Genomic DNA, 27,377 nt, shown 5'->3' on the forward strand with positions numbered 1-27,377 from the left:
GGACAGCTTGGAATAACTGGGATGGGCCCAGAACGTAGGGCTACGAACACCTGGGCTGGCCCCAATGTGGACAGCTAGAAACCGCTGGTATGCGCTCAGGAGTTCTGTTCATTTTGGCTGAGCCAAAGGAAGACACGTGTGAACATCTGCACTGGGCCTAATTAAGACAACGGTGAACAGATGGGCTGTCCCCATTGAGGATGTCTGTGAAACCATGGCCTGGGACCATGGAAACTGCTGGAAACAACTGGGAGAAGTCCTGTGACAAAAGCCATGAACACCAGGGCTAGGCTCAATGGGGACAGGTGTGGACACCTGGGCTGGGCCCAGCGTGGATGGCTGTCGGTACCTGGGATGGCCTCTATGAGGGTGGCTGGCTCCAATTAGCACACGTGTAAGCAAACTGGCTGGCCTTGATGAGGACGGCTAGGGACATCTGGGCTGGCTGTCACGAGGATGACAGGGATCTTCTTGGCTGGCTTAGATGAGGACCACTGTGAACACCCACACAGGCCTGGATGAAGACAGCTGGGAAGCCCTGGGCTGGATACAATGAAGACAGCTATGAACAGGTGGCCTGGGGCCAGTGAAAATGGCTCTTAATCCTGGGCTTGATGTTACTGAGGGGTAGCGTGAACTCCTGGGCTTGCCTTGATATTGACAGCCATCAAAAACTGTTGCTATAATAAACTGAGTTCATACAAACAAGGAAGGCTGTGAACCCCTGGGCTGACCTTGATGGGGATGGCTGCAAACACCTGGCCTGGGCCCAGTGAGGACAGCTATGAAGGGCTAGGCAGGGCCCAGCGAGGTCAGCATGGAACTCCTGGGCTGGCCCAATAAGGATGTCTGTGAACACTGGTCTGGCCCACTGAGGACAAGGACTAACAGCTGGGCTAGCTACCAATGAGGACGGCTGTGAACGCCTTGGCTGGGCCCTCTAAGGACAGCTTGGAGTGTTTGGACTTGGCCCAGAGTAAACAGCTGTGAAGCCCTGAGCTGGGCCCAGTTTGGGTGGCTATGGAAACCTGGGCTGGGCCAGTGAGGACAGCTGTGAACACCTGGCCTGGGTCCAACGAGAGCAGCTGAGAACACTTGGGCTAAGCCAATAAGGACAGCTGTGGCACCGGGGACGATTGCCCTGAAGACAGCTGTTAACATCGTGGCTGGTCGCCTTGAGCACAGCTATGAATGTCTAGGCTGGGCCCAATGAAGACAGCCAAAAACACCTGCCCTGGTTTCAGTGAGAGCCACTGTGAGCACTTGGGCCTGTCCCCATGAGGATGCCTATGAACAGCTGGCTGGGCCCAAGATGAATGGCTCTTGACACCTAAACTCAGCCCTAGAAAGATGCTGTGAACAACTGGGCTAATCCCACTGATGACGACTATTAACACCTGGGCTGGGCCCAAGTGAGGGCGACTTCGGCTGGACCCGGAAAAAATGGCTGTGAACACCTTGGCTTTGCCTGATGAAGATGGCTATGAACCCATGGCCTGGGCCCAATGAGGAAAGCTGTGAACACCTGCGCTAGCCCCAGTGAGGGAAGCTGGGAAAACCTGGGCTGGGCCCAGTAAAAGCAGCAGTGAACAACCAGGCTGGCCTCAGGAGGACAGCTTTGAACACTGAAACTGATCATGATGAGGATGGCTGTGAATGCCTGGGCTGGCCCAGATGAGGAGCACTATTAACTTCTGGGCTCGCCCCCAGTTAGAACAGCCATGAACACCTGGTCTTGCTCAAGTAATGATTGCAAGGAACAACTAGGCTCAGCCAATGAGGACAGCTGTGAACCCCTGCACTGAGACAAATGACGATGGCTGGGAACACCTCAGCTGGCCCCAGTGAGGACGGCTATGGATACCTGAGCTGTGCTCCATGGGGATGGCAATGTACACCAAGGTTCGGCCAAGTGACAGTTCTGAGAAACCTGGCTGACACCAGTGAAGACCGCTGTGAAAGCATGGGCTGCTCCTAGTTAAGACAGCTTTGCATATCCGGTCTGGGCCCAGTCAGATCGAGTGTCAACATCTGGCCTGGGGCCAAGGAGGATAGCTCTGAACACCTGTGCTGGACCAATGAGGATGGCTGTGGACACCTGGGCTGGGCCCAAGGAAACAGCTTGGAATAACGGATTGGCCCAGAATGCATGGCTACCAACACCTGGGCTGACCCCAATGTGGAAAGCTATAAATACCTGATGTGGGCTCAGGAGAACAGCCTTGTTCCTTTTGGCTGAGCCCTGTGAGGCAGCTATGGGCATCTGCACTTGGCCTAATTAAGACAACGGTGAACATCTGGGCCGTCCCCATTGAGGACACCTGTCAACACCTGGCCTGGGACCATGTGAATTGCTCGGAACACCTGGATTAAGTCCAGTGAGGAAAACTATGAACACCCGGGCTATGCCCACTGAGGACAGCTGTGGACACATGGGCTGGCCCCAGTGAGGATACCTGTAAATACCTGAGATGAGCTCTATGAAGGTGGCTGGCCCCAATAAGCACGAGTGTGAACAAACTGGCTGGCCTCGATGAGGATGGCTATGGACATCTGGGCTGGCTATCGTGTGGATGGTAAGAGAACACACCTTGGCTGGCTTAGATGAGGCCCACTGTGAACACCTTTGCAAGCCTGGATGAAGCCAGCTTCGAAGCCCCGAGCTGGGCCCGATGAAGACAGGTATGAACAGGTCGTCTGGGGCCAATGAAAATGGCTCTCAAATCCTGGGCTTGATGCCATTAAGGAGAATGGCGAACACCTGGGCTTGCTTTGCTTTTGATTGCTATGAAAAACTTAGCTCATGCAAATGAGGACCTACAGTTGTGAGCCACTGTGCCCCGCCCTACTTTGTATTATTAAAACACATGCCAAACCGGGCGTCGTGGCTCTTGCCTGTGATCTCAGCACTTTGGGTGGTGGAGACGAGTGGATCGAGGTCTGAAGTTCAAGGCCAGCGTGGCCAAGATGCTGAAACCCCACCTCTACTTAAAATACAAATACTACCCGGGTGTAGTGGCAAGTGCATGTAATCCCAGCTACTCAGGAGGCTGAGGCAGGAGAGTCGCTTGAACTCGGGCGGCAGAGGTTGCATTGAGCCAAGACTGTGCCACTGCACTCCAGCCTGGGCAGCAGAGAGAGACTGTCTCAAAAAAACAAAACAAAACAAAAGACAAACAGAAAAACATGCCAATAGGATAAAAAAAAAAAAAGACAAGTACTGAGCTTTAAAATGAGCTGAAATCTCCTTTCTGCCACTTCCTATATATAAAAAAACTATCCTGATCTCTTTGAGTCTCACGTTCTCTATCTAGAGAAACACTTGACCGAATGTTTAACACAGGTTAAAGTACTAGAGGTTATTTTAATTTGTCCTATGATTCCTTAAAATTCTGTAATTCTATGTGCTGTTGATTCTGTCTATAAGAAAACTGGGAATACATAGTCAGCAGATTTTGAAAAAATAATATAACAAAAGAAAGACCAAGAAAAGCAGAGAAGAAAGTTTTACAACATCAAGACAGGATTATAGAAATGTCATGGAAAAAGGAAAAAGTCTAAAAAAAAGTATTATGGAAGTAAGCAGAAGTACTAGCCTAAAGGGAAAACCAAACTGGGAAGTCAAATAATTTCTGAGACTTGTCTAATCTTGCTTTTGTAAAATTATAATCCTATGGCCAAACCTTTACTTTGCCCTAAAGCCTTTGATGGTAAAATAAGATATTGGCTACCACTGAAACTGTCAAATTTATTAGGAGAAACTCTGGACTAACCACATTTCTAACAATAACCTTAAATGAGAGTTAACATACAACTAGATTTGACTGTCTAAATTAATCTGATTCAGACGTATACCTTGATCCAAGTGCTGCACAGATTTCTATCAATCTATGCTGAGGAGCAAGATAAGGGATCTGGAAGCCAGACAGGCTGATGGTTTAACTGTGGGTCAGCTACTTTGTTAACTACGGGGTCATGAGCCAATTAATCAACCTCTAAACCACAGTTGCCTATGTAATAAACAGTAGGTTATAAGAACACAGATGTTGCGATGGCTTTATGGGATGATAAATGCATAGCACACAATAGGGGTTTAGCCCAGAATACAACACTCAACAGATATGAATCTCTTCCATCTAGATTTCCTTAGTTAACATAATTTTTTAAATCTGTAAAATCCTACCTGACTGTATATTCATCAGAACTCCCAGAATCTATTAAAGAAAAAGGTATACTGCATTATAAATCAATAATAATTGTATAGAATATTAAAAGCATAAGAAGGCACAGTGATACATGCCTGTATTCCCAACTACTTGGGAGGCTGAGGCAGGAGGATCACTTGAGGAACCCAGAAGTTTGAGGCCAGCTTGGGAAACAGCAAGACTCTACCTTCACAAAAAAGTTATGCACACTTGTGTGCAGACTTCAGACCATGTTTTTTTCTTTTCTTTTCTTTTCTTTTTTTAAAGCATAGGACTGATGCTTTGTTATAAAGCATTCCTTTGGGAGCATAACCGGGACCTTATTAGAATTAATATTAATTATACCTATTAGTAGATAATTAATGCAGTAAGAACTCTTACTTCCCTTACTTTGTATTTATTAAATGCAAAGAAGAATACATTTATAAAATTTGATATCTACAAGTGAACCGCAGTATACAAGTTATCCTAGCCAAACCCTGTGAGATTGACTAAAAATGGTATTGTTAGCAGAACAGGTGTGATGAATGAACAGTGTCAAAGAGCATGATTTCAGGACCAAAACATGACGGGCAGTTCAAACAGAGTATACAGTAGTACCCCTTGTCCACTGGATGTGTGGAAAAGACACCTTTGACCTGTTTTTCTCTGCTGTCACGTCACAGCAACAATCATCAACAAAGAAGTCTCCTGTGACGAAACGTGTGGAGGGTTTTTCTCCACCAACAAGTAAGCAATCATTTCTGCAGATGACACAAACTGGGCATCCTCTAAGTCAATTCTCACACTCTATCTGCAGATAGCATCAGATTGCACAGGTAAAGGGCTCAGTCCCATGAAACTGCCTCCCTACATCAGTCGTAGGTCTGAAACTCCAGAACTTCTGGCCAACTGTCTTCAAATTGGGGTTCCCAGGACTCCCTCTTTGGGTTAAATTGAATTGCTGGAGTAGCTCAAAGTACTCAGGGAAACACATTTACCAGTTTTCTATGAATGACATTACAAAAGATACAGATGAAGAGATGCATAGTGCAAAGTATGGGGGAGGTGGCACGGAGATTCCATGCCCTCCCAGGACACACCACCCTGTAGGAGCCTCCATGCATTCAGCCATCTGGAAGCTCTCCAAGCCCAGTCACTTTGGGTCTTGATGAAAGCTTCATTATATTGGCATCACTGATTAATCACTGGCCTTTGGTGACTGACAACCTTCAGCTCTTCTCTCCTCTCCAGAGTCTCCTGAATGAGACAGAAGATCTCAACACTCTAATCAATCACGTCTTCAGGATGGTGACCAGTTCCCATCCTGAAGCTACCTAGGGGTTTCCAGCCATGGATCATTAGCATACAAAAAAACATCACTTTGGAAATCCTAAGGATTTTAAGAATTGTACCCAACAAATGAGTTAAGATCCAGAGATTTTACATCTGCAGTTTTGATTTCTGTGGTTACAGTTACTAATAGTCAACTGTATTCCAAAAATATACACGGAAAACTCCAGAAATAAAGAGGTCATAAGTTTTAGTGTGCCATTCCGAGAAGCACAGTGAAACCGTCAGCACCCTCTATCCAGCCCAGGATGTGAATCGTCCTGCAGCGCACCCACACCGCACATGCTGTCCACCCGTGAGTCATCAACACGGTCTCCTCCTGTAGCCCGCCGCCAACATCAAGGCCTGACGATCTAGGATCACGTCATTCACCTCAGTTCATCTCATTACACGGGCATTGTATCACTTCACATCATCACAAGAAAAAGGGTGAGAACCAGCCGGGTGCAGTGGCTCACACCTGTAATCCCAGCACTTTGGGAGGCCGAGGCGGGCAGATCACGAGGTCAGGAGATCAAGACCATCCTGGCTAACACGGTGAAACCCCATCTCTACTAAAGAAATCCGAAAAAAAAAAAAATTAGCCGGGCTTTGTGGCGGGCGCCTGTAGTCCCAGCTACTCCGGAGGCTGAGGCAGCAGAATGGTGTGAACCCAGGAGGCAGAGCTTGCAGCGAGCCGAGATCACAGCATTGCACTCCAGCCTGGGCGACAGAGCGAGACTCCGTCCCAAAAAAAAAAAAAAAGGGTGAGAACCGTACAATATATTTCAAGAGACCACATTCAAGTAACTTTTATTACAGTATAATTTGTTATTTTATTGTTCGTTTCTTACTGTGCCTAATTTATACATTAAATATTATCATGGTTATGTATGTGTCGGAAAAACCAGTGGGTGATTCAGTACTATTTGTGGTCTCAGGCATTCACTGGGGGTGTCTTAGAATGTTATCCCCCATAGTTAACGGGGAACTACTGCACTTATTTTGTTGTAACACAACACAGCCTCTCTAGCTCTTCAGTTAAAACTTTTCGGTTTAGAATAAAACACCCTATCACCAGAAGCCAGCAGAACGTAGGAATCAGACCAGCAACAGGGATCCTTGCAAAAGCTTTCCAGCTGCCAGTGGAGAAGAGCTCAAGAGAGCTCAACGTGTTACTCTGGATACTACTCTTCTGGGGAAGGTGCTGGGTGGTTTCCTTAGTTGTAGCTATATACTCTGCCCCACGTATAACAAGGCCCAAATTCACCTGCCATTTTACCTCCCACGGAAAGAACCACTGGAAAGATCACTCCTTTAAGAGCTTATCCACTCGGAACCACGCCTCACATTCAGAGAGAAGCTTAAGAAACACCGGCGAGGTGTGCCAGGCTGCCAGGCAGTACTATATGATGTGAAAAATATACAGAAAGAAAACTATCAATGCCCTCTTGCTGCCAGAATGTTCCAATGCTTGCCCCTTTCCCTAGTAGGAGAAAAAAATTCTTTTCCACCTCACATAAAGCAAAACTGCCGTCCCTCACGACACAGAATCTAGTTGCAGGTGAGTCATGTCATCATAACACAGACTGTTTTCAAACTCATCCCTCAAAGGAAGAGGATCAGTGAGGAACATATGTATTTACCTATAACATTCACTGCCTGGTCTTATTTCCAACCCAAGGTAAGTATGAAAGACTTTGTGATTCCAGTTTTTTAAAGTACAACCTCTTGAGCTTCTCCCCTTCCATTGCTAGGGAGTCTATCTGGACCCACCTCACTGGAGCAAGATGCTCCAGTTTGTGCTGTGTGGTATTGCATGGTGTCATTTTCCTCAACCCTTTCCATTATGTGGCAAAGGCCTATACAAATCATGTTTCCTAAGTATGTAAAGCATATGTCATCAGACCTTACAATGACAAAGAAGCTAAAGAAAAACAAAAGGACAAAGAACATCTTAAATGACTACATTCAATTACCATGGAACTTTACTTTTTTAACTATTCAAAAAGATAGCCACTGTATTATTTCAACTACATGACTCTCCTGAAAATAGTAAAACTATGAAGACAGATAAAACATCAGTGGTTTCCAGCAGCTGCTGGGGAGAAAGGGAGAGATGAACAGGCATAGAATAGAGCATTTTTAGGGCAGTGAAACTGTTCTATCTATAATAAATAGATACATGTCATTATACATTTGTCCAAATTCACAGAATGTACAGTATTAAGAATGGAGCCTGATGTCAGCTATGAACTTTGAGTGATTATAATGTGTCAATGTAGGATCATCAGTTGTAACAAATGTACCACTCTGGTGGAAAATACTAATCATGGGGGAGGCCGTGCATGTGTGGGAGGCATGGAACAGAGGAGAAATCTCTGTACCTTCCTCCGATTTTGCTGTGAACCTAAAACTGCTATAAGAAATAGAGTTATTGATTTAAAAAACATATTCACTGTCTATGCATCCCAGGATTTCCAGAACAAAAATAAAAAATAAAAGATATTCACTGAATCTGTTATGATATATTTAAGCAGGACACAGTGGTAACCCTAAAAATTGGAGATCATTAAAGACCAAAGTAACAGCATGTGGGCATGATTTCTCAAATCGCAGTATAGAAAATGCATAAAACAAATAAATTCAATTGCAAGCTTAGGCAAGAAAATATTGATAAAATGATTGAATATCTTATTTCCTAACTCTAAACAGGGATTTAGCACGACATGAAAACTAGATTCACATAATCAAAATAAAAGACCATTTTTATTCTAATTTTAACTCAGAAATTATTATGCTTATTCAATTTAACACTTTCACTGAAAGGTTAAAGAGATAAGAAGGACAGATTATAATTGCTTAATATTGCTATGGTAACTTCCATTCAAATACCTGTGAGTCACCAGAAGTCAAAAAGGTAGCCAGCATTGCAACACAGGATGGATCATGCAACAGAAACTAGTACCAGGTTACCTTATCTTATAATATTATTTGCTGTTAAAATGAAATTTTAAAACAGCACCAAAAGTTAAGTTGGGGCTAAAACTGTTGTGCAGGAAAGATTTCATATAGCAGGCGAGAGACTGCCGTCCTTAGAAAGACCCGCATGCAAGCCTGGCCCTTGGCTGTTGTTTAGGAAATTGGAATTGGGAGGGTTCCCACCATGCCCTAAGACTGGTCACTGTGTCTAAAGTGTTGATAGAAACAATGCGGTTACTTCTGAGCAGCTGCTTTCCTTCTGAGAGTCGGAATGTGGGTACATGTGAGGGAGAGTAACCTCCATAAAAAACACTTGGGTACCGAGTCTCTAATGAGATTCTGGGACTGGTAGACATCACTGCACATGGGTTGTCAAAATGTGAGGCTGGGAGAATTAAGCAGATCCTGGGAACTCCACAGGAGAGAACTTCTGGAAGCTTGTGCCTGGTTGCCTCCAGACTTGACCACCACATGCACCTTTTCCCTCTCATTTTGCTTGTACCCTTTCATTGTAATCAATTAAAGATCTGAATATGATTATTTGCTGAATCCTGTGAGTCCTTCTAGTGAATCACCAAACCTGGGGGTGGTCTTGGGAACCCTTGTCACAAATGCATTATATAGGGTTTTTATTAAGTTGACATGATGTACGTGACTATAATCAGATGGTTATTTCACAGAATAGCTTTCCCTAATCTGTTTTTCTTTTCTTTCCTTGATATTTGACTTGGAGGTTCTTGTATTTCTATATTCAACTGATTAAAGCCATAAAAGAAATAAGTGAAGCAATTGTTAGAAAATAATGGGAAATAAGCAGCAATCCTAGTTTTACCAGAATAAAAAATAGGGAATCTTGATGATTGACAATATGTTCTACAATATGAATGTTTCAAGAAAAAAAAATGAAAAGGTGGTCAATTTTCTGCAACTCAACTGGGCTTAATTCCTTTTTATAATAATTGTGCAGGCCAGGTGTGGTGGCTCACATCCGTAAAATCCTAGCATTTTGGGAGGCCGAAGCAGGAGGATCACTTGAGCCCAGAAGTTCCAGACTTCCAGACCAGCCTGGGCAATATAGTGAGGACAAAAAAAACCTTAAAAGGAAAATTAGCCAAGCGTGGTGGTGCATGCCTATAGTCCCAGCTACTTGGGAGGCTGAGGTGAAAGAATCATTTAAGGCCAGAATGCAGAAGTTGCAGGGAGCCAAGATAGATCCCACCACTGCACTCCAGTACTGGCAACAGAGGGAGACCTGTCTCAAAAAATAATAATAATAAAAATGAATGAATAAATAAATAAATAAATGATTGTGTATCCAGCTAGATGTAACTACACATGGCTACAATTCCAGCTACTCAGGAGGATGAGGTGGGACGACTGCTTGAGCCCAGAAGTTCCAGGCTACAGTGAGCTATGACTGTACCACTGAATAGACACCATATTCTAGCCTGGGCAACATAGAGAGAGCCCATCTCTTATAATAATGATAATAAATTAATTGTGCATCATTCAAGTAACTTGTATAACTGGAAAAAAGCATAACCATTGAATATAGTATAATAGTATAACTACTGATCATAGAGTTCCTTTTACTTGCCCCTAATCTTTTCATTTCTCATAAGACTAAAACATGGTTGACCCATTCAAGGCAGTTCATCACAGAACAAGTCAAAAAGCCAAAAGAATTGCATCCAAGCTGTAGGCTGTGTTATCCACTACTCCTTGCAAGCAGTGGATTTGGTCATTAAGAATCAGCAGGACTTTTAACTTTGTGTGCGTGTGTGTGTGTGTGCACCTGAACGCACATGTGTCTATGTGCACGTGTGTGTGTAAACTATGACAGATAAAACCATTTTGCTTATGTAAGAATATGTAACATAACTTGTGCTTCTCACAAAGGAATTGCTTTTCTGTCTTCTGCACTCAGTAGGTATCTTCAAAAAATAATCTCCTATTCGTATGGGTGCACACTGGTTCACTTTTACAGTTCTTACTGCCATTTATTTATTCTATGAGAAAGGGATTGTTGAGTTCCCGGTTCTAAAGATACTTTCTTAGTGACACAAATTAACAGGTAATACAGTTCACCCTTGAACAGCAAGGGTTTGAATTGCAGGAGTTCATTTATATGCAGATTTTCTTCTGCCTCTGCAACCCAGAGACAGCAAGACCAACCTCTCTTCCTTCTCAGCCTAAACAACCTGAAGATGATAAAGATGAAGACCTTTGTGAGGATCCATTTACGCTTTATGAAAAGTCAGTATATTTTTCCTGCAGATTTTCTTTCGAACAGCTTCACTTGTCTAGCTTACTTTATTGTAAGAACACAGTATATAATAATGCAGCACAAATAAAATAGGTGTTAATCGACCGTTTATGTTATCAGGAAGGCTTCCAGTCGATAGTGGGCTATTAGTAGCTAAATTGGGAAAATCAAAACTTATACTTAGATTTTCAGCTGCACTGGAATCAGAGCCCCTAACCCCCACATTATTCATGGGTCAACTGTAATTATGTATTTACTAAATAGAAACAATTTATTATAAAAGTAAACAACTTATTATAAAAATGAACTAGAAGAGCCATATGTATAACAAGTCCAATTTGTTACAATGTGACTATAGAGAAAACATAAATATTATATAGGATTTTCGGGATCATCATTAAGTAAATGATTTTTTTTCAGATAATACTGTTTGAGATTATAAATTAGCTACAACTACCTTCTTAAATAACTCTTAATTCCAAACTAAAGAAGTTAAATTAAGAAACTAATTTACACGTATGTATATATGTATATATACATGCAATTTACACATCTTTTTAAACTTTTCTTTTCCTTCAAAACTACCTTAATCTTACATCTTAATTTTTTTAAACCAAGAGTAGGACCACCACGAGAAATGAGAAATTCACTATCAGAAGTCTTACCTGGATTGTAAGTTTTAAGAATCTTCTTTTTAAGTTCCAAAATTTGGTGTCGAATTCTGTATATAAAAAAGTAATAAATAAAATTGCTATTTTAATACTGAAATAAAAGCTACCATATTAAATTCTTGATGTTTGGTAAATGTATAATCAAACTGATTCTTTTTTCCTCGCTGGCTATAACAAAATACATCTTCACACATCAACGTACTTCTATATCTATTGTGACCTTCGATGGTCACGTATTATTGCATCCTATGGATGCAACTGAAATTTACGTATAAGATCCATTCTATGGGTTCTTTTTAAAATAAGTGCTGTGAAAAACAAAGTGCATGTATCTCTATTTCCCAAGGGTATTTTAGTATAATGGAATTGAAGGGTAACGGGCATACACATTTTTAAAATATAGGACTTACCACCAAATTATCTATTTAAAAAGGAATCAGCAACTTAAACTTCAAGCAGCAGTATAAAAAACATCCTCATACATATTGTGGATAGAAAACAGTTTCATTCCTCTTTTAATTTAAATTCTTATACCAGAAACGCAAAGGCTTGTTTTCCTATGTACAGAAGAAACTTGTAGCGGGAAGAGCCAAGATGGCCGAATAGGAACAGCTCGGGGTCTACAGCTCCCAGCGTGAGCGACGCAGAAGACGGGGGATTTCTGCATTTCCATCTGAGGTACCGGGTTCATCTCACTAGGGAGTGCCAGACAGTGGGCGCAGGTCAGTGGGTGCGCGAGTCGAAGCAGGGCGAGGCATTGCCTCACTTGGGAAGCGCAAGGGGTCAGGGAGTTCCCTTTCCGAGTCAAAGAAAGGGGTGACGGACGCACCTGGATAATCGAGTCACTCCCACCCGAATATTGCGCTTCTCGGACCGGCTTAAAAAACGGCGCCCCACGGGATTATATCCGGCACCTGGCTCGGAGGGTCCTGCGCCCACGGAGTCTCGCTGGTTGCTAGCACAGCAGCCTCAGATCAAACTGCAAGGCAGCAGCGAGGCTGGGGGAGGGGCGCCCGCCATTGCCCAGGCTTGATGAGGTAAACAAAGCAGCCGGGAAGCTCCAACTGGGCGGAGCCCACCACAGCTCAAGGAGGCCTGCCTGCCTCTGTAGGCTCCACCTCTGGGGGCAGGGCACAGACAAACAAAAAGACAGCAGTAACCTCTGCAGACTTAAATGTCCCTGTCTGACAGCTTTGAAGAGAGCAGTGGTTCTCCCAGCACGCAGCTGGAGATCTGAGAACGGGCAGACTGCCTCCTCAAGTGGGTCCCTGACCCCTGACCCCCGAGCAGCCTAACTGGGAGGCACCCCCCAGCAGGGGCACACTGACACCTCACACGGCAGGGTATTCCAACAGACCTGCAGCTGAGGGTCCTGTCTGTTAGAAGGAAAACTAACAAACAGAAAGGACATCCACACGAAAAACCCATCTGTACATCACCATCATCAAAGACCAAAAGTAGATAAAACCACAAAGATGGGGAAAAAACAGAACAGAAAAACTGGAAACTCTAAAATGCAGAGCGCCTCTCCTCCTCCAAAGGAACGCAGTTCCTCACCAGCAACGGAACAAAGCTGGATGGAGAATGACTTTGACGAGCTGAGAGAAGAAGGCTTCAGACGATCAAATTACTCTGAGCTACGGGAGGACATTCAGACCAAAGGCAAAGAAGTTGAAAACTTTGAAAAAAATTTAGAAGAATGTATAACTAGAATAACCAATACAGAGAAGTGCTTAAAGGAGCTGATGGAGCTGAAAACCAAGGCTCGAGAACTACGTGAAGAATGCAGAAGCCTCAGGAGCCGATGCGATCAACTGGAAGAAAGAGTATCAGCAATGGAAGATGAAATGAATGAAATGAAGCGAGAAGGGAAGTTTAGAGAAAAAGGAATAAAAAGAAATGAGCAAAGCCTCCAAGAAATATGGGACTATGTGAAAAGACCAAGGCTACGTCTGACTGGTGTACCTGAAAGTGATGGGGAGAATGGAACCAAGTTGGAAAACACTCTGCAGGATATTATCCAGGAGAACTTCCCCAATCTAGCAAGGCAGGCCAACGTTCAGATTCAGGAAATACAGAGAACGCCACAAAGATACTCCTCGAGAAGAGCAACTCCAAGACACATAATTGTCAGATTCACCAAAGTTGAAATGAAGGAAAAAATGTTAAGGGCAGCCAGAGAGAAAGGTCGGGTTACCCACAAAGGGAAGCCCATCAGACTAACAGCGGATCTCTCGGCAGAAACCCTACAAGCCAGATGACAGTGGGGGTCAATATTCAACATTCTTAAAGAAAAGAATTTTCAACCCAGAATTTCATATCCAGCCAAACTAAGCTTCATAAGTGAAGGAGAAATAAAATCCTTTACAGACAAGCAAATGCTGAGAGATTTTGTCACCACCAGGCCTGCCCTAAAAGAGCTCCTGAAGGAAGCACTAAACATGGAAAGGAACAACCGGTACCAGCCGCTGCAAAATCATGCCAAAATGTAAAGACCATCGAGACTAGGAAGAAACTGCATCAACTAGCGAGCAAAATCACCAGCTAACATCATAATGACAGGATCAAATTCACACATAACAATATTACCTTTAAATGTAAATGGACTAAATGCTCCAATTAAAAGACACAGACTGGCAAATTGGATAAAGAGTCAAGACCCATCAGTGTGCTGTATTCAGGAAACCCATCTCACGTGCAGAGACACACATAGGCTCAAAATAAAAGGATGGAGGAAGATCTACCAAGCAAATGGAAAACAAAAAAAGGCAGGGGTTGCAATCCTAGTCTCTGATAAAACAGACTTTAAACCAAGAAAGATCAAAAGAGACAAAGAAGGCCATTACATAATGGTAAAGGGATCAATTCAACAAGAAGAGCTAACTATCCTAAATATATATGCACCCAATACAGGAGCACCCAGATTCATAAAGCAAGTCCTGAGTGACCTACAAAGAGACTTAGACTCCCACACATTAATAATGGGGGACTTTAACACCCCACTGTCAACATTAGACAGATCAACGAGACGGAAAGTCAACAAGGATACCCAGGAATTGAACTCAGCTCTGCACCAAGCAGACCTAATAGACATCTACAGAACTCTCCACCCCAAATCAACAGAATATACATTTTTTTCAGCACCACACCACACCTATTCCAAAATTGACCACATACTTGGAAGTAAAGCTCTCCTCAGCAAATGTAAAAGAACAGAAATTATAACAAACTATCTCTCAGACCACAGTGCAATCAAACTAGAACTCGGGATTAGGAATCTCACCCAAAACCGCTCAACTACATGGAAACTGAACAACCTGCTCCTGAATGACTACTGGGTACATAACGAAATGAAGGCAGAAATAAAGATGTTCTTTGAAACCAATGAGAACAAAGACACAACATACCAGAATCTCTGGGACGCATTCAAAGCAGTGTGTAGAGGGAAACTTATAGCACTAAATGCCCACAAGAGAAAGCAGGAAAGATCCAAAATCGACACCCTCACATCACAATTAAAAGAACTAGAAAAGCAAGAGCAAACACATTCAAAAGCTAGCAGAAGGCAAGAAATAACTAAAATCAGAGCAGAACTGAAGGAGATAGAGACACAAAAAACCCTTCAAAAAATTAATGAATCCAGGACCTGGTTTTTTGAAAGGATCAACAAAATTGATAGACCGCTAGCAAGACTAATAAAGAAAAAAAGAGAGAAGAATCAAATAGACGCAATAAAAAATGATAAAGGAGATATCACCACCGATCCCACAGAAATACAAACTACCATCAGAGAATAGTACAAACACCTCTACGCAAATAAACTAGAAAATCTAGAAGAAATGGATACATTCCTTGACACATACACTCTCCCAAGACTAAACCAGGAAGAAGTTGAATCTCTGAATAGACCAATAACAGGATCTGAAATTGTGGCAATAATCAATAGTTTACCAACAAAAAAGAGTCCAGGACCAGATGGATTCACAGCCGAATTCTATCAGAGGTACAAGGAGGAACTGGTACCATTCCTTCTGAAACTATTCCAATCAATAGAAAAAGAGGGAATCCTCCCTAACTCATTTTATGAGGCCAGCATCATTCTGATACCAAAGCCGGGCAGAGACACAACCAAAAAAGAGAATTTTAGACCAATATCCTTGATGAACATTGATGCAAAAATCCTCAATAAAATACTGGCAAAACGAATCCAGCAGCACATCAGAAAGCTTATCCACCATGATCAAGTGGGCTTCATCCCTGGGATGCAAGGCTGGTTCAATATATGCAAATCAATAAATGTAATCCAGCATATAAACAGAGCCAAAGACAAAAACCACATGATTATCTCAATAGATGCAGAAAAAGCCTTTGACAAAATTCAACAACCCTTCATGCTAAAAACTCTCAATAAATTAGGTATTGATGGGACGTATTTCAAAATAATAAGAGCTATCTATGACAGACCCACAGCCAATATCATACTGAATGGGCAAAAACTGGAAGCATTCCCTTTGAAAACTGGCCCAAGACAGGGATGCCCTCTCTCACCACTCCTATTCAACATAGTGTTGGAAGTTCTGGCCAGGGCAATTAGGCAGGAGAAGGAAATAAAGGGTATTCAATTAGGAAAAGAGGAAGTCAAATTGTCCCTGTTTGCAGGCGACATGATTGTATATCTAGAAAACCCCATTGTCTCAGCCCAAAATCTCCTTAAGCTGATAAGCAACTTCAGCAAAGTCTCAGGATACAAAATCAACGTACAAAAATCACAAGCATTCTTATACACCAATAACAGACAAACAGAGAGCCAAATCATGAGTGAACTCCCATTCACAATTGCTTCAAAGGGAATAAAATACCTAGGAATCCAACTTCCAAGGGATGTGAAGGACCTCTTCGAGGAGAACTACAAACCACTGCTCAAGGAAATAAAAGAGGATACAAACAAATGGAAGAACATTCCATGCTCATGGGTAGAAAGAATCAATATCATGAAAATGGCCATACTGCCCAAGGTAATTTACAGATTCAATGCCATCCCCATCAAGCTACCAATGACTTTCTTCACAGAATTGGAAAAAACTACTTTAAAGTTCATATGGAACCAAAAAAGAGCCTGCATCGCCAAGGCAATCCTAAGCCAAAAGAACAAAGCTGGAGGCATCACACTACCTGACTTCAAACTATACTACAAGGCTACAGTAACCAAAACAGCATGGTACTGGTACCAAAACAGAGATATAGATCAATGGAACAGAACAGAGCCCTCAGAAATAATGCCGCATATCTACAACTATCTGATCTTTGACAAACCTGAGAAAAACAAGCAGTGGGGAAAGGATTCCCTATTTAATAAATGGTGCTGGGAAAACTGGCTAGCCATATGTAGAAAGCTGAAACTGGATCCCTTCCTTACACCTTATACAAAAATCAATTCAAGATGGATTAAAGACTTAAACATTAGACCTAAAACCATAAAAACCCTAGAAGAAAACCTAGGCATTACCATTCAGGACATAGGCATGGGCAAGGACTTCATGTCTAAAACACAAAAAGCAATGGCAACAAAGGACAAAATTGACAAATGGGATCTAATTAAACTAAAGAGCTTCTGCACAGCAAAAGAAACTACCATCAGAGTGAACAGGCAACCTACAGAATGGGAGAAAATTTTCGCAACCTACTCATCTGACAAAGGGCTAATATCCAGAATCTACAATGAACTCAAACAAATTTACAAGGAAAAACAAACAACCCCATCAAAAAGTGGGCGAAGGACATGAACAGACACTTCTCAAAAGAAGACATTTATGCAGCCAACAGACACATGAAAAAATGCTCATCATCACTGGCCATCAGAGAAATGCAAATCAAAACCACAATGAGATACCATCTCACACCAGTTAGAATGGGGATCATTAAAAAGTCAGGAAACAACAGGTGCTGGAGAGGAGGTGGAGAAATAGGAACACTTTTACACTGTTGGTGGGACTGTAAACTAGTTCAACCATTGTGGAAGTCAGTGTGGCGATTCTTCAGGGATCTACAACTAGAAATACCATTTGACCCAGCCATCCCATTACTGGGTATATACCCAAAGGACTATAAATCATGCTGCTATAAAGACACATGCACACGAATGTTTATTGCGGCATTATTCACAATAGCAAAGACTTGGAACCAACCCAAATGTCCAACAATGATAGACTGGATTAAGAAAATGTGGCACATATACACCATGGAATACTATGCAGCCATAAAAAATGATGAGTTCACGTCCTTTGTAGGGACATGGATGAAATTGGAAATCATCATTCTCAGTAAACTATTGCAAGAACAAAAAACCAAACACCGCATATTCTCACTCATAGGTGGGAATTGAACAATGAGATCACATGGACACAGGAAGGGGAATATCACACTCTGGGGACTGTTGTGGGGCGGGGGGAGAGGGGAGGGGTAGCATTGGGAGATATACCTAATGCTAGATGACCAGTTAGTGGGTGCAGCGCACCAGCATGGCACATGTATACATATGTAACTAACCTGCACAATGTGCACATGTACCCTAAAACTTAAAGTATAACAACAACAACAAAAAATCACTGGAGAAAAATGAAAAAAAAAAAAAAGAAAAAAATTGAAATCTATTCCAGAGAATTTTAATAACTGTGCCAAGAAAAATCCTTCCTCTACACAAATAAGTTCTTTATTTTTAAGTTCTTTTAATCATTGAATAAACTTCAAAAGTTTTCCCTGTTAATTAAAAAAAAAAAAAAGAAACTTGTAGATCTGCAAAGAAGTACTTTGCCCGCTTTTAGAGTTTTTGATTATTTGATTTGAAAGAATTCCCTGTAAAATGAAGATGCACTTTTCAGCCCGGGCGCGGTGGCTCACAGCTGTAATCCCAGCACGTTTGGATCGCGGCTCACTGCAAGCTCCCCCTCCCGGGTTCACGCCATTCTCCTGCCTCAGCCTCCGGAGTAGCTGGGACTATGGGCGCCCATCAACACGCCCGGCTATTTTTTTTTTTTTTGTATTTTTAGTACAGACAGGGTTTCACCGTGTTTGCCAGGATGGTCTCAATCTCCTGACCTCGTGATCCGCCCACCTCGGCCTCCCAAAGTGCTGGGATTACAGGCGTGAGCCACCGCGCCCAGCCCTAAAATTTTTACAAATGTCATTACAATAGTAAAAGACAGTAGGTGTCACGCAAAAATGTTAAAACCTTATTTTTTCATTCGGCTTATGTAAAATTGATAATCACAGAAAGAGCTCACATTTTGAGAAAAACGTGTCTTCCCATTCAGGAACACAGAACCCACCTCCCACTTCCAAGTTTCCTTCTAAGAACCTTCAGTAAAGAACCGATCTACACAGGTGGATACGGATGTAAAACGGACAGTTTTAGGTGAGAGCTTTTCGCTACTGAAAATGACTCATGGTTTTGTTTTTTGTTTTTTGTTTTGTTTTTTTTTTTTTTCTTTTTTGGAGACGGAGTCTCACTCTGTCGCCCAGGCTGGAGTGCAATGGCGCGATCTCGGCTCACTGCAAACTCCGCCTCCCGGGTTCACGCCATTCTCCTGCCTCAGCCTCCCGGAGTAGCTGGGACTACAGGCGCCCGCCACCACGCTCGGCTAATTTTTTTATTTTTATTTTTATTTTTATTTTTTATTTTTAGTAGAGACGGGGTTTCTCCGTGTTACCCAGGATGGTCTCGATCTCTTGACCTCGTGATCCGCCCGCCTTGGCCTCCCAAAGTGCTGGGATTACAGGCCTGAGCCACCGCGCCCGGCCGACTCACGGAATCAGTTCTCTCATTAGGCACCTCCTATAATGTATATAACACCATGTTTTAAACGTGTAGGTTAAAAATAACACTGTGTATGCTTAGCTTTGTGAGTTAAATCACTCACACTCTCCACCAAGCGCTCCAGCTGGGGAATTATGAGGGATGCAGAGCAGCTGAGGCTCCGTTTGGCACCACCCCTCTGAGGGTGCCCTCCGAGGCCCCATCCCAGGGGCTGCGGGGAAGCCGGGCCTGGGGACCCCCTCCCACCCTGGGCTGAGCCCCCACCCCACTGCCTGTGCTGCGTGTCCCCGGCTTCCAGGTCTCTGCTCCTGCACGCCAGGCAGCGCTGCACCTCCGCGGCTTCGCCCTTGACAGCGCCCTGTGGATCTTCCGATTCGGTACCCCGAACCCCTGTAGACGTGGCCTAGGGAGCCCCGGACCGCCGGCCCCTGCGGCTGCCAAAGCCGAAGAACTTCTTCAAGGTGGTGAGTTCTTCTCAGACCCCCAACCACTGGCTCCTGAGCCGCGGCAGCTCCGTGTCACCTTTTCACCGCCCCCCGCCCCAAACCCAGCCCCAAATCCCCAATCCAACTCCAAATCCCCTATCCAACCCCCAATCCGCGATCCAACCCCCTATCCGCGATCCAACCCCCAATCCGCGCTCCAACCGCCAATCCGCGATCCAACCCCCTATCCGCGATCCAACCCCCTATCCGCGATCCAACCCCCAATCCGCGATCCAACCGCCAATCCGCGATCCAACCCCCAATCCGCGATCCAACTCAAAATCCCCGATCCAAATCCCAATCCGCGATACCAAGTCTGCGATCTAGCCCAGAATCCGCGATCCCGCCTGGTCCACCCTTCAGCAGCGACACTGGCGGCCTCCGACCTCTCAGACCTAGTGAGCCTCGCAAAGCCGTTAGACGCGCGCCTGCACCGCGGGGGCCGCCCGGCTCCCGGAAGCCGCAGGTGCAGGCGCCGCTGGGCTCGCGGGTTCTCCTGGGCTGGCCCGGGCTGCCCCGGGACCACGGACGGAAAATCGCAAGCGCGCGGCCCACCCGGCCTGAAGGGGAGGGCCCGTCTGGCCGTGTAGCCCGCCCCGCTCCTCCTTCCGAAGAGAGATCTGGTGCTGGCATGGGCACCCCGCGGCCACCGGAGTGGCTTCCCGGATGAGCCTGGCTTGGGCGCTGACGCTCTGGCCCTGGGGGCTGCCTGGCTGGTGTCACGTAGCGGAAGACGCCTGGAGAGTCACTCGCTCCTTCCCCCACCCGCCCCCACCGCTGCTCGTGCCAGGACGCGCAGTTTGCAGTTGCCGCTCAGGCACTGGCGCGGGATGGCGGAGCTTCCCTTGGATGGCGTCAGGGTCACCGAGTGCACAGCCTACCTGGTCTGAGGGTCTGCTCCTCCTGGACACCTCTCCGGATCCTGATCCCTGGCGCTGGGCAATCCACAGGATGAGACTGATCGGCTGCTGGCGAAGCCGACCGCCTGACTTTGCTGCCTGGGCGGCTGGCCCCGGGATCCGCGCTGCTGGGGACGCGGGCCTGGTCTGCGGTGTCCAGCCACTTGCTGCGGGCGCGCCACGTCTAGTCTGGTGGCTGCAGCCGCAGCTCCGCGCCTGCGGGGGCTGGCGGGCCTGGTATCTGATGTCCTCAGGGTCAAGTGCATCGCTCACCCACCTGAGTGAGGGTCTGCTCTGTCTTGACCTCCTCCAAGAGCGCAGGGGCCACCGGGGAGGCAATTTAGGAATGCCTAAATGGAAGGAACTGTCCTTTCTCTGTCTTTAAGAAATAAGCGGCTTTTGTTTTTGTTGTTTTTGTGATACCCAGCTACAGCAGAAAGCAAAGGGGATGCAGAGGTGAAGGTCCACAGCCAGTTCCTCTACTGATTCCCTCCAGGCATAAATGTTCAATCTAACGGCTTTGGTTGGCACTTTCACCTCAGCACTTACCTATGCCTACAGGTTTGTTCAATCACAGCTCTTCGATTTTGAATTATTTAATACCCAATTGTTTCATAATTTAATAACCAAACTATTTTAATAGTTTACCATCTCTGCAACCCTGAATTAATTTTTTCTTTGTTTATAAAACAATCGCTATAGTAAGATAAAAATCACAAAACACTTCCACATTTCATTGGGTTAAAAAAGCATTAAAACATTACACATAAAAGATAAAGAACATATTGGTTTCATCATAAAAATTATGGCTTTGCAAACTTTTTTTACATTTAGCTACATTCTTACGATTCTTTAACTTTTCACTGTTATTTTATACATTTTTAAAACAATGCATACCAGTGTTTAAAAAATAAATGCAGCATTTCATCTAGGACTGAACATATAACGCTGGTCAGCTTTTTCAGCATGGTGCAGGTGTGGGCCTCAGGCTGCTTTCTGTTTACATGTATCAAATGACATGACCATCTTAACTGCACGATACCATCTCCTCGGCTTCTTTCTTCTCCCCCAAAACTATTTAATGTTGCTTTAATGGCAACATCAATTTAACTAGTTTTGTAATTTCTGTACTTAATTGTCACATCACATTGTATCAGTTCTTTTTTTTTTTTTTTTTTTTTTAAAGGAAAGCATACAATCTTAGTTGCTGGGCCAGTTCTTCTGAATCAATTTGAAATCACCTTTTTTCTCTTTCATAATAACTACTTATTTTAATCAACGAGTCAACAATTATTAGATATTAACTTATTTTTTCTAGTTAAAATTTTGCTATCTTTCAAATAATTCCAACTCTTACACACACATTTAATGTACATAACTGTAACATATACATATATAAGCACAGGTTAAGCCAGATCTAACATGAATTTAGATATGCCAAGAAAGCCACATGACCATTATTTACATAAATATGACCAGTGTTCACATTTATCAAGGCCAATGAATATTAAGGTGATTGCTTCAATAAGAAATTAGGTGAAGAATTATTTGTTGAATATTGTCAAACACTTTTTTACCTGTTAAAATTATTTAAGCCTGACCCAAATAATTTTTAAACTTTTTATTCTATCATGCCTATAGACAGCTTCATATATTAACCATTTCTGCTTTCGTGGTCCTTTGAGAATAGTATCTTAGTATGTAAGTGCAATAAATAAACAACTTTTAAAGGAATAAAGAAAATTGATATAAATTAGTCTGGAAAATCTAGTCTGTAGCTGGGCAGCCAGGTGCCCAGCTAAACCTCAAGGGATGGTTCTGTTAAAATGAAGAAAAGAAGAATAGTATGTAACAGAAACCTGCTCTGTGGCCCCAGGTTACAGCTGTGGCCACCCAATCTGCCTTGTGCCTCCTTCTTCTCACACAGGACACACTCATCCCAGCTCCAAGCAAGAAAGACCAAAGTCCCTGGCCAGGCGCGGTGGCTCACGCCTGTAATCCCAGCACTTTGGGAGGCCGAGGCGGGTGGATCACGAGGTCAGGGGATCGAAACCATCCTGGCTAACACGGTGAAACCCTGTCTCTGCTAAAAATACAAAAAAAGCCGGGCGCAGTGGCGGGCGCCTGTAGTCCCAGCTACTCTGGAGGCTGAGGCAGGAGAATGGTGTGAACCCGGGAGGCGCAGTTTGCAGTGAGCCGAGATCGTGCCACTGCACTCCAGCCTGGGCGAAAGAGCGAGACTCTGTCTCAAAAAAAAAAAAAAAAGAAAGACCAAAGTCCCCTTCCATTACTGTATCCAACCCACAGTGCAGGTCCTGTGGGCCACGTGCTGTGCATTCCACCTGGTTCACAAGTGGCTCCTTGATGTCCAGTGACCTATGAAAAGTCATTCGTTAGGCCAGACGTGGTGGTTCACGACTGTAATCCTCCCACTTTGGGAGGACAAGGCGGACGGATCACCTGAGGTCAGGAGTTTGAGACCAGCCTGACCAGCATGGCAAAACCCTTTCTCTACTAAAAATACAAAAATTAGACAGGTGTGGTGGCACATGCCTGTAATCCCAGCTACTCAGGAGGTTGAGGCAGGAGAATCACTTGAACCCAGGAGGTGGAGGTTGCAGTGAGCCAAGATTGCATCACTGTACTCTAGCCTGGGCACCAGAGCAAGACTCAGTCACAAGAAAAAAAAAAGGCCAGGTGTGGTGGCTCACACCTGTAATCCCAGCACTTTGGGAGGCCAAGGCGGGAGGATCACGAGGTCAGGAGATCAAGACCATCCTGGCCAACATGGTGAAGCCCCGTCTCTATTAAAAATACAAAAAAATTAGCTGGGTGTGGTGGCCAGTGCCTATAATCCCAGCTACTCGGGAGGCTGAGGCAGGAGAATCACTTGAAGCTGGGAGGCGGAGCTTGCAGTGAGCCGAGATTGCGCCACTGCACTCCAGCCTGGCAACAGAGCGAGACTCTGTCTCAAAAAAAAAAAAAAAATCTAAAACCATTTTGATATTTGGGGAGGACAAATTCCTTCCTCTTGGTTTTTCTCTGATTATTTGTTTTTAAAAATAATCTTTATTTTTTTAACCTTTACTTTTCCATACATATTTTAAAATCAGGCATTCAAAATCTATGACAAGTCTTTTAGATTTTGACTAAAATTATATCAAATGTATAGCTTAACTTGAGGGAGAATTGACACCCTTCAATACTGAGTATTCTGTCAATGGACTATCTTCTAATTTGAGTTATCCTTCATGTCCTTCAGTATCTTTTTTTTTTGTTTTTTGTGGTTTTTGTTTGTTTTGTTTTTTGTTTTTGAGACGGAGTCTTGCTCTGTCACCCAGGTTGGAGTACAGTGGCATAATCTTGGCTCTCTGCAACCTCCGCCTCTGGGGTTCAAGCAATTCTCCTACATTGGCCTCCTGAGTAGCTGGGATTACAGGTGTGCACCACCATGCCCGGCTATTATTATTAATTTTTTTTTGTATTTTTAGTAGAGATGGAGTTTCACTATGTTGGCCAGGCTGGTCTCAAACCTCTGACCTAAGGTGATCCACTCTCCTTGGCCTCCCAAAGTGCTGGGATTGCAGGTGTGAGCCACCGTGCCTGGACTAGTTTCATTTTTATAACTTCTTTATCCCCTAAATTTCTTACAAATCTTTGACAATATTGCTAGTTATGTACTATTATGAATTTTTTTCTGTTGCATTATTTAATTGGCTATTGCTGGTATACTGGTATATGTAAATGTAATTGATTTTGTTTTTAATCTTGCATTTAGAAATGTTTCGATCTTTTTCTAACAATTTTCTGTATATGCTCTTGAATGCTTTATACTGACAAAGATATGATCTATAAATAATGAAAACAGGCTGGGCGCAGTGGCTCACACCTGTAATCCCAGCACTTTGGGAGGCTGAGGCAGGCAGATCACCTGAGGTCGGGAGTTCGAGACCAGCCTGACCAACATGGAGAAACCCTGTATCTACTAAAAATACAAAATTAGCCAGGCGTGGTGGTGCATGCCTGTAATCCCAGTTACTCGGGAGGCTAGGCAGGAGAATCAATTGAACCTGGGAGGTGGAGGTTGTGGTGAGCCGAGATCGCGCCATTGCACTCCAGCCTGGGCAACAAGAGAAAATCTGCCAAAAAAAAAAAAAAAAAAGGAAGAAGAAGAAAGGAAGGAAGGAAGGGAAAGAAAGAGAGAGAGACAGAAAGAAAGAAAGAAAGAAAGAAAGAAAGAAAGAAAGAAAGAAAGAAAGAAAGAAAAAAGGAAGGAAGGAAAACAATTTTCTTTCTTTCAAATCCTCATACCTCTTATTTTTTTCTTGTCTAGTTGGATTGGCTGGGACATCCCGGACAATGCTGCATAGCAGGAGTAAAGGCAGCCAGCCCTGTGTTTCTTCTGATTTTAGGAGAATGCTAATTACATTTTATCATTTAAGAATGACAAGTTTTTGACAGATTACTTTTATCAAAATATCTTGAAGGTTTCAATGGATAGCCTTTATTACATAATTTGCTAATAGTTATATCATATAAAAATTTGAATAAGGCTGAGCACAGTGGCTCCCGCCTATAATCCCAGCACTTTGGGAGGTTGAGGTGGGTGGATCACTTAAGGCCAGGATTCGAGACCAGCCTGGCCAACTTGGCAAAACCCTGTCTCTACTAAAAATACAAAAATTAGCCAGGATTGGTGGCATGCACCTGTAATCCCAACTACTTGGGAGGCTGAGGCAGGAGAATCACTTGAACTCAGGAGGCGGAGGCTGCTGTGAGCTGAGGTTGTGCCACTGCACTCCAGCTGGGCAACAGAGCAAGACCCTTCTCTCAAAATAAATAAATAAATAAATAAATAAATAAATAAATAAATAAATAAATAAATAAAAATTGAGGCCAGGCACGGTGGCTCACGCCTGTAATCCCAGCACTCTGGGAGGCTGAGGCAGGCAGATCACCTGAAGTCAGGAGTTTGAGACTAGCCTGGCCAACATGGTGAAACCCTGTCTCTACTAAAAATACAAAAATTAGCCGGGTCTGGTGGCAGGCACCTGTAGTCCCAGCTACTCAGGAGGCTGAGGGAGGCAAATCACTTGAACCCAGGAGGCAGAAGTTGCAGTGAGCCCAGACCGTGCCACTGCACTCTAGCCTGGGCAACAGACTGAGACCCTATCTCAAAAAAAAAAAAAAAAAAAAAAAAAAGAATAAGTGTTGAGTTTTATCAAACGCTAGATAATCATATGGTTTTTTATTGGTTGATGTGATGAATTATTTACTATGAGCCTATTCTTATTCTCTTCTTTTTGCTAAGGTGTAAACCTCAGCCTTTTAGGACGTCATTCTACTCGTATATCTTATATATTTCCTTTTGTTCAATATACTAGTATCTTTACATTGACTTTTCTGAACAGATGAGCTAAACAAAAACTTGAATTCCTTTCTTTGATAGAGTCTTCATAGGGCATTCTTCATACCTGCTCAAACACAGAAGGAAAGTTCTAGTATTGTGCTCATTTTGCAAATGAGGAATGTAAGGCTTAAAGTGATGAAATTACTTGCTGTGGTCACACAGCAAGCAAGGGCTGGTTCTAGAATTTGAATTCAGACAACCCGACTTGCAGGATGTTCTTCTAGGATCAGAGTATCCTTAAGGGACACTCTTCCCACAGAATTTCTTTACTGTTCAGTAACTTTTCTGCAGCATCACAGTGGACTAGATAGGGAGGGTGTCCGGATGGGGGTGGAGTTTCCTGAGGTGTCAGAGGCACTGGAAGGTCTAAGTAACTTTGGATGGCTAAAATGCTCTAGGAATCAGAGTCACTTGGTACAGTAAGATATTCCTCTGGGCATTGTAGTGAGACTGTGTCTGTACAAAAACATACAAAAATTAGCTGGATATGGTGGTGCGCACCTGTAGTCCCAGCCATTCAGGAGGCTGAGGTGAAAGAATCACTTGAGTCCAGGAGTTTGAGGCTGCAGTGTGTTATGATGACACCACTGCACTCCAGCCTGGGTGACAGGGCAAGACCCTGTCTCAAAAAAGGTGTATACATATATGTATGTGCATATACACACACACACACACACACACACACACACACACACACACACACACGTAATCCTCTACGGTCAAATAACCTAGAAGGTAGGGTGTTCATATGCTCAAAGTAAGCCAGGATTTATGGTGTTCGGGGGAATCAGTGTGTCCTCATAGAGATCTGATCCACTGGAGACTCAGGGCATCCTTGTATGGTCAGAGTAGTGTCCTGTGGGTTTGCCTTGTTTGCGGATGATAAGCATGCCCATGTAGGTTCCAAGTGTATTGTAGGATTTTTTTTTTTTTGACAGAGTCTCGCTCTGTTGGCCAGGCTGCAGGGCAGTGAGTGGCGTGATCTCGGCTCACTGCAATCTCCGCCTCCCAGGTTCAAGCGATTCTCCAGCCTCAGCCTCCTGAAGAGTTGGGACTACAGGCACGTGCCACTGTGCCTGGCTAACGTTTATGTATTTTTAGTAGAGACAGGGTTTCACCATGTTGGCCAGGCTAGTCTTGAACTCCTGACCTGAAGCTATCTGCCTGCCTCAGCCTCCCAAAGTGCTGGGATTACAGGCGTGAGCCACCGTGCCCGGCATCTTGTAGGATTTTAAAAGGTCAGAGGACCCTGGGGAACAGGGTGTTAAGAGGATCCAAAGAGACCACATAGGATCAGATAAGATCTTAAAGGTGAAAGTCAGAGAGTCTGGGAGA

The 27,377-nt window shown here is 43.9% G+C and overlaps 1 protein-coding gene across 24 annotated transcripts in view; it reads right to left on the reverse strand.

Moving 5' to 3' along the window:
- The window catches only part of LOC112207927 (protein FAM153B), a 72,697-nt gene extending 51,874 nt beyond the window's left edge, over positions 1-20,823 (reverse strand). For 5 of the 24 annotated variants that reach the window (XM_054685294.2, XM_063810900.1, XM_054685295.2 and 2 more), the window contains exons 1-4: positions 20,045-20,450; positions 19,513-19,682; positions 19,142-19,266; positions 11,430-11,485 (exon numbers count right to left, since the gene is read on the reverse strand). In XM_054685294.2, coding sequence (XP_054541269.2) covers positions 11,430-11,485; positions 19,142-19,266; positions 19,513-19,682; positions 20,045-20,366 — 673 coding nt within the window. In that variant the 5' untranslated portion in view covers positions 20,367-20,450. Of the gene's footprint in view, positions 1-349; positions 544-4,183; positions 4,215-11,429; positions 11,486-12,264; positions 12,424-19,141; positions 19,267-19,512; positions 19,746-20,044; positions 20,531-20,614 lie in introns of those variants that run through there. The other 19 variants (XM_063810919.1, XM_063810916.1, XM_063810909.1 and 16 more) reach the window with 18 other exon arrangements.
- Between the last annotated feature and the right edge of the window lie 6,554 nt (positions 20,824-27,377).

Source organism: Pan troglodytes, chromosome 4 (genome assembly GCF_028858775.2).
Source record: "Pan troglodytes isolate AG18354 chromosome 4, NHGRI_mPanTro3-v2.0_pri, whole genome shotgun sequence".
Taxonomy (NCBI): domain Eukaryota; kingdom Metazoa; phylum Chordata; class Mammalia; order Primates; family Hominidae; genus Pan; species Pan troglodytes.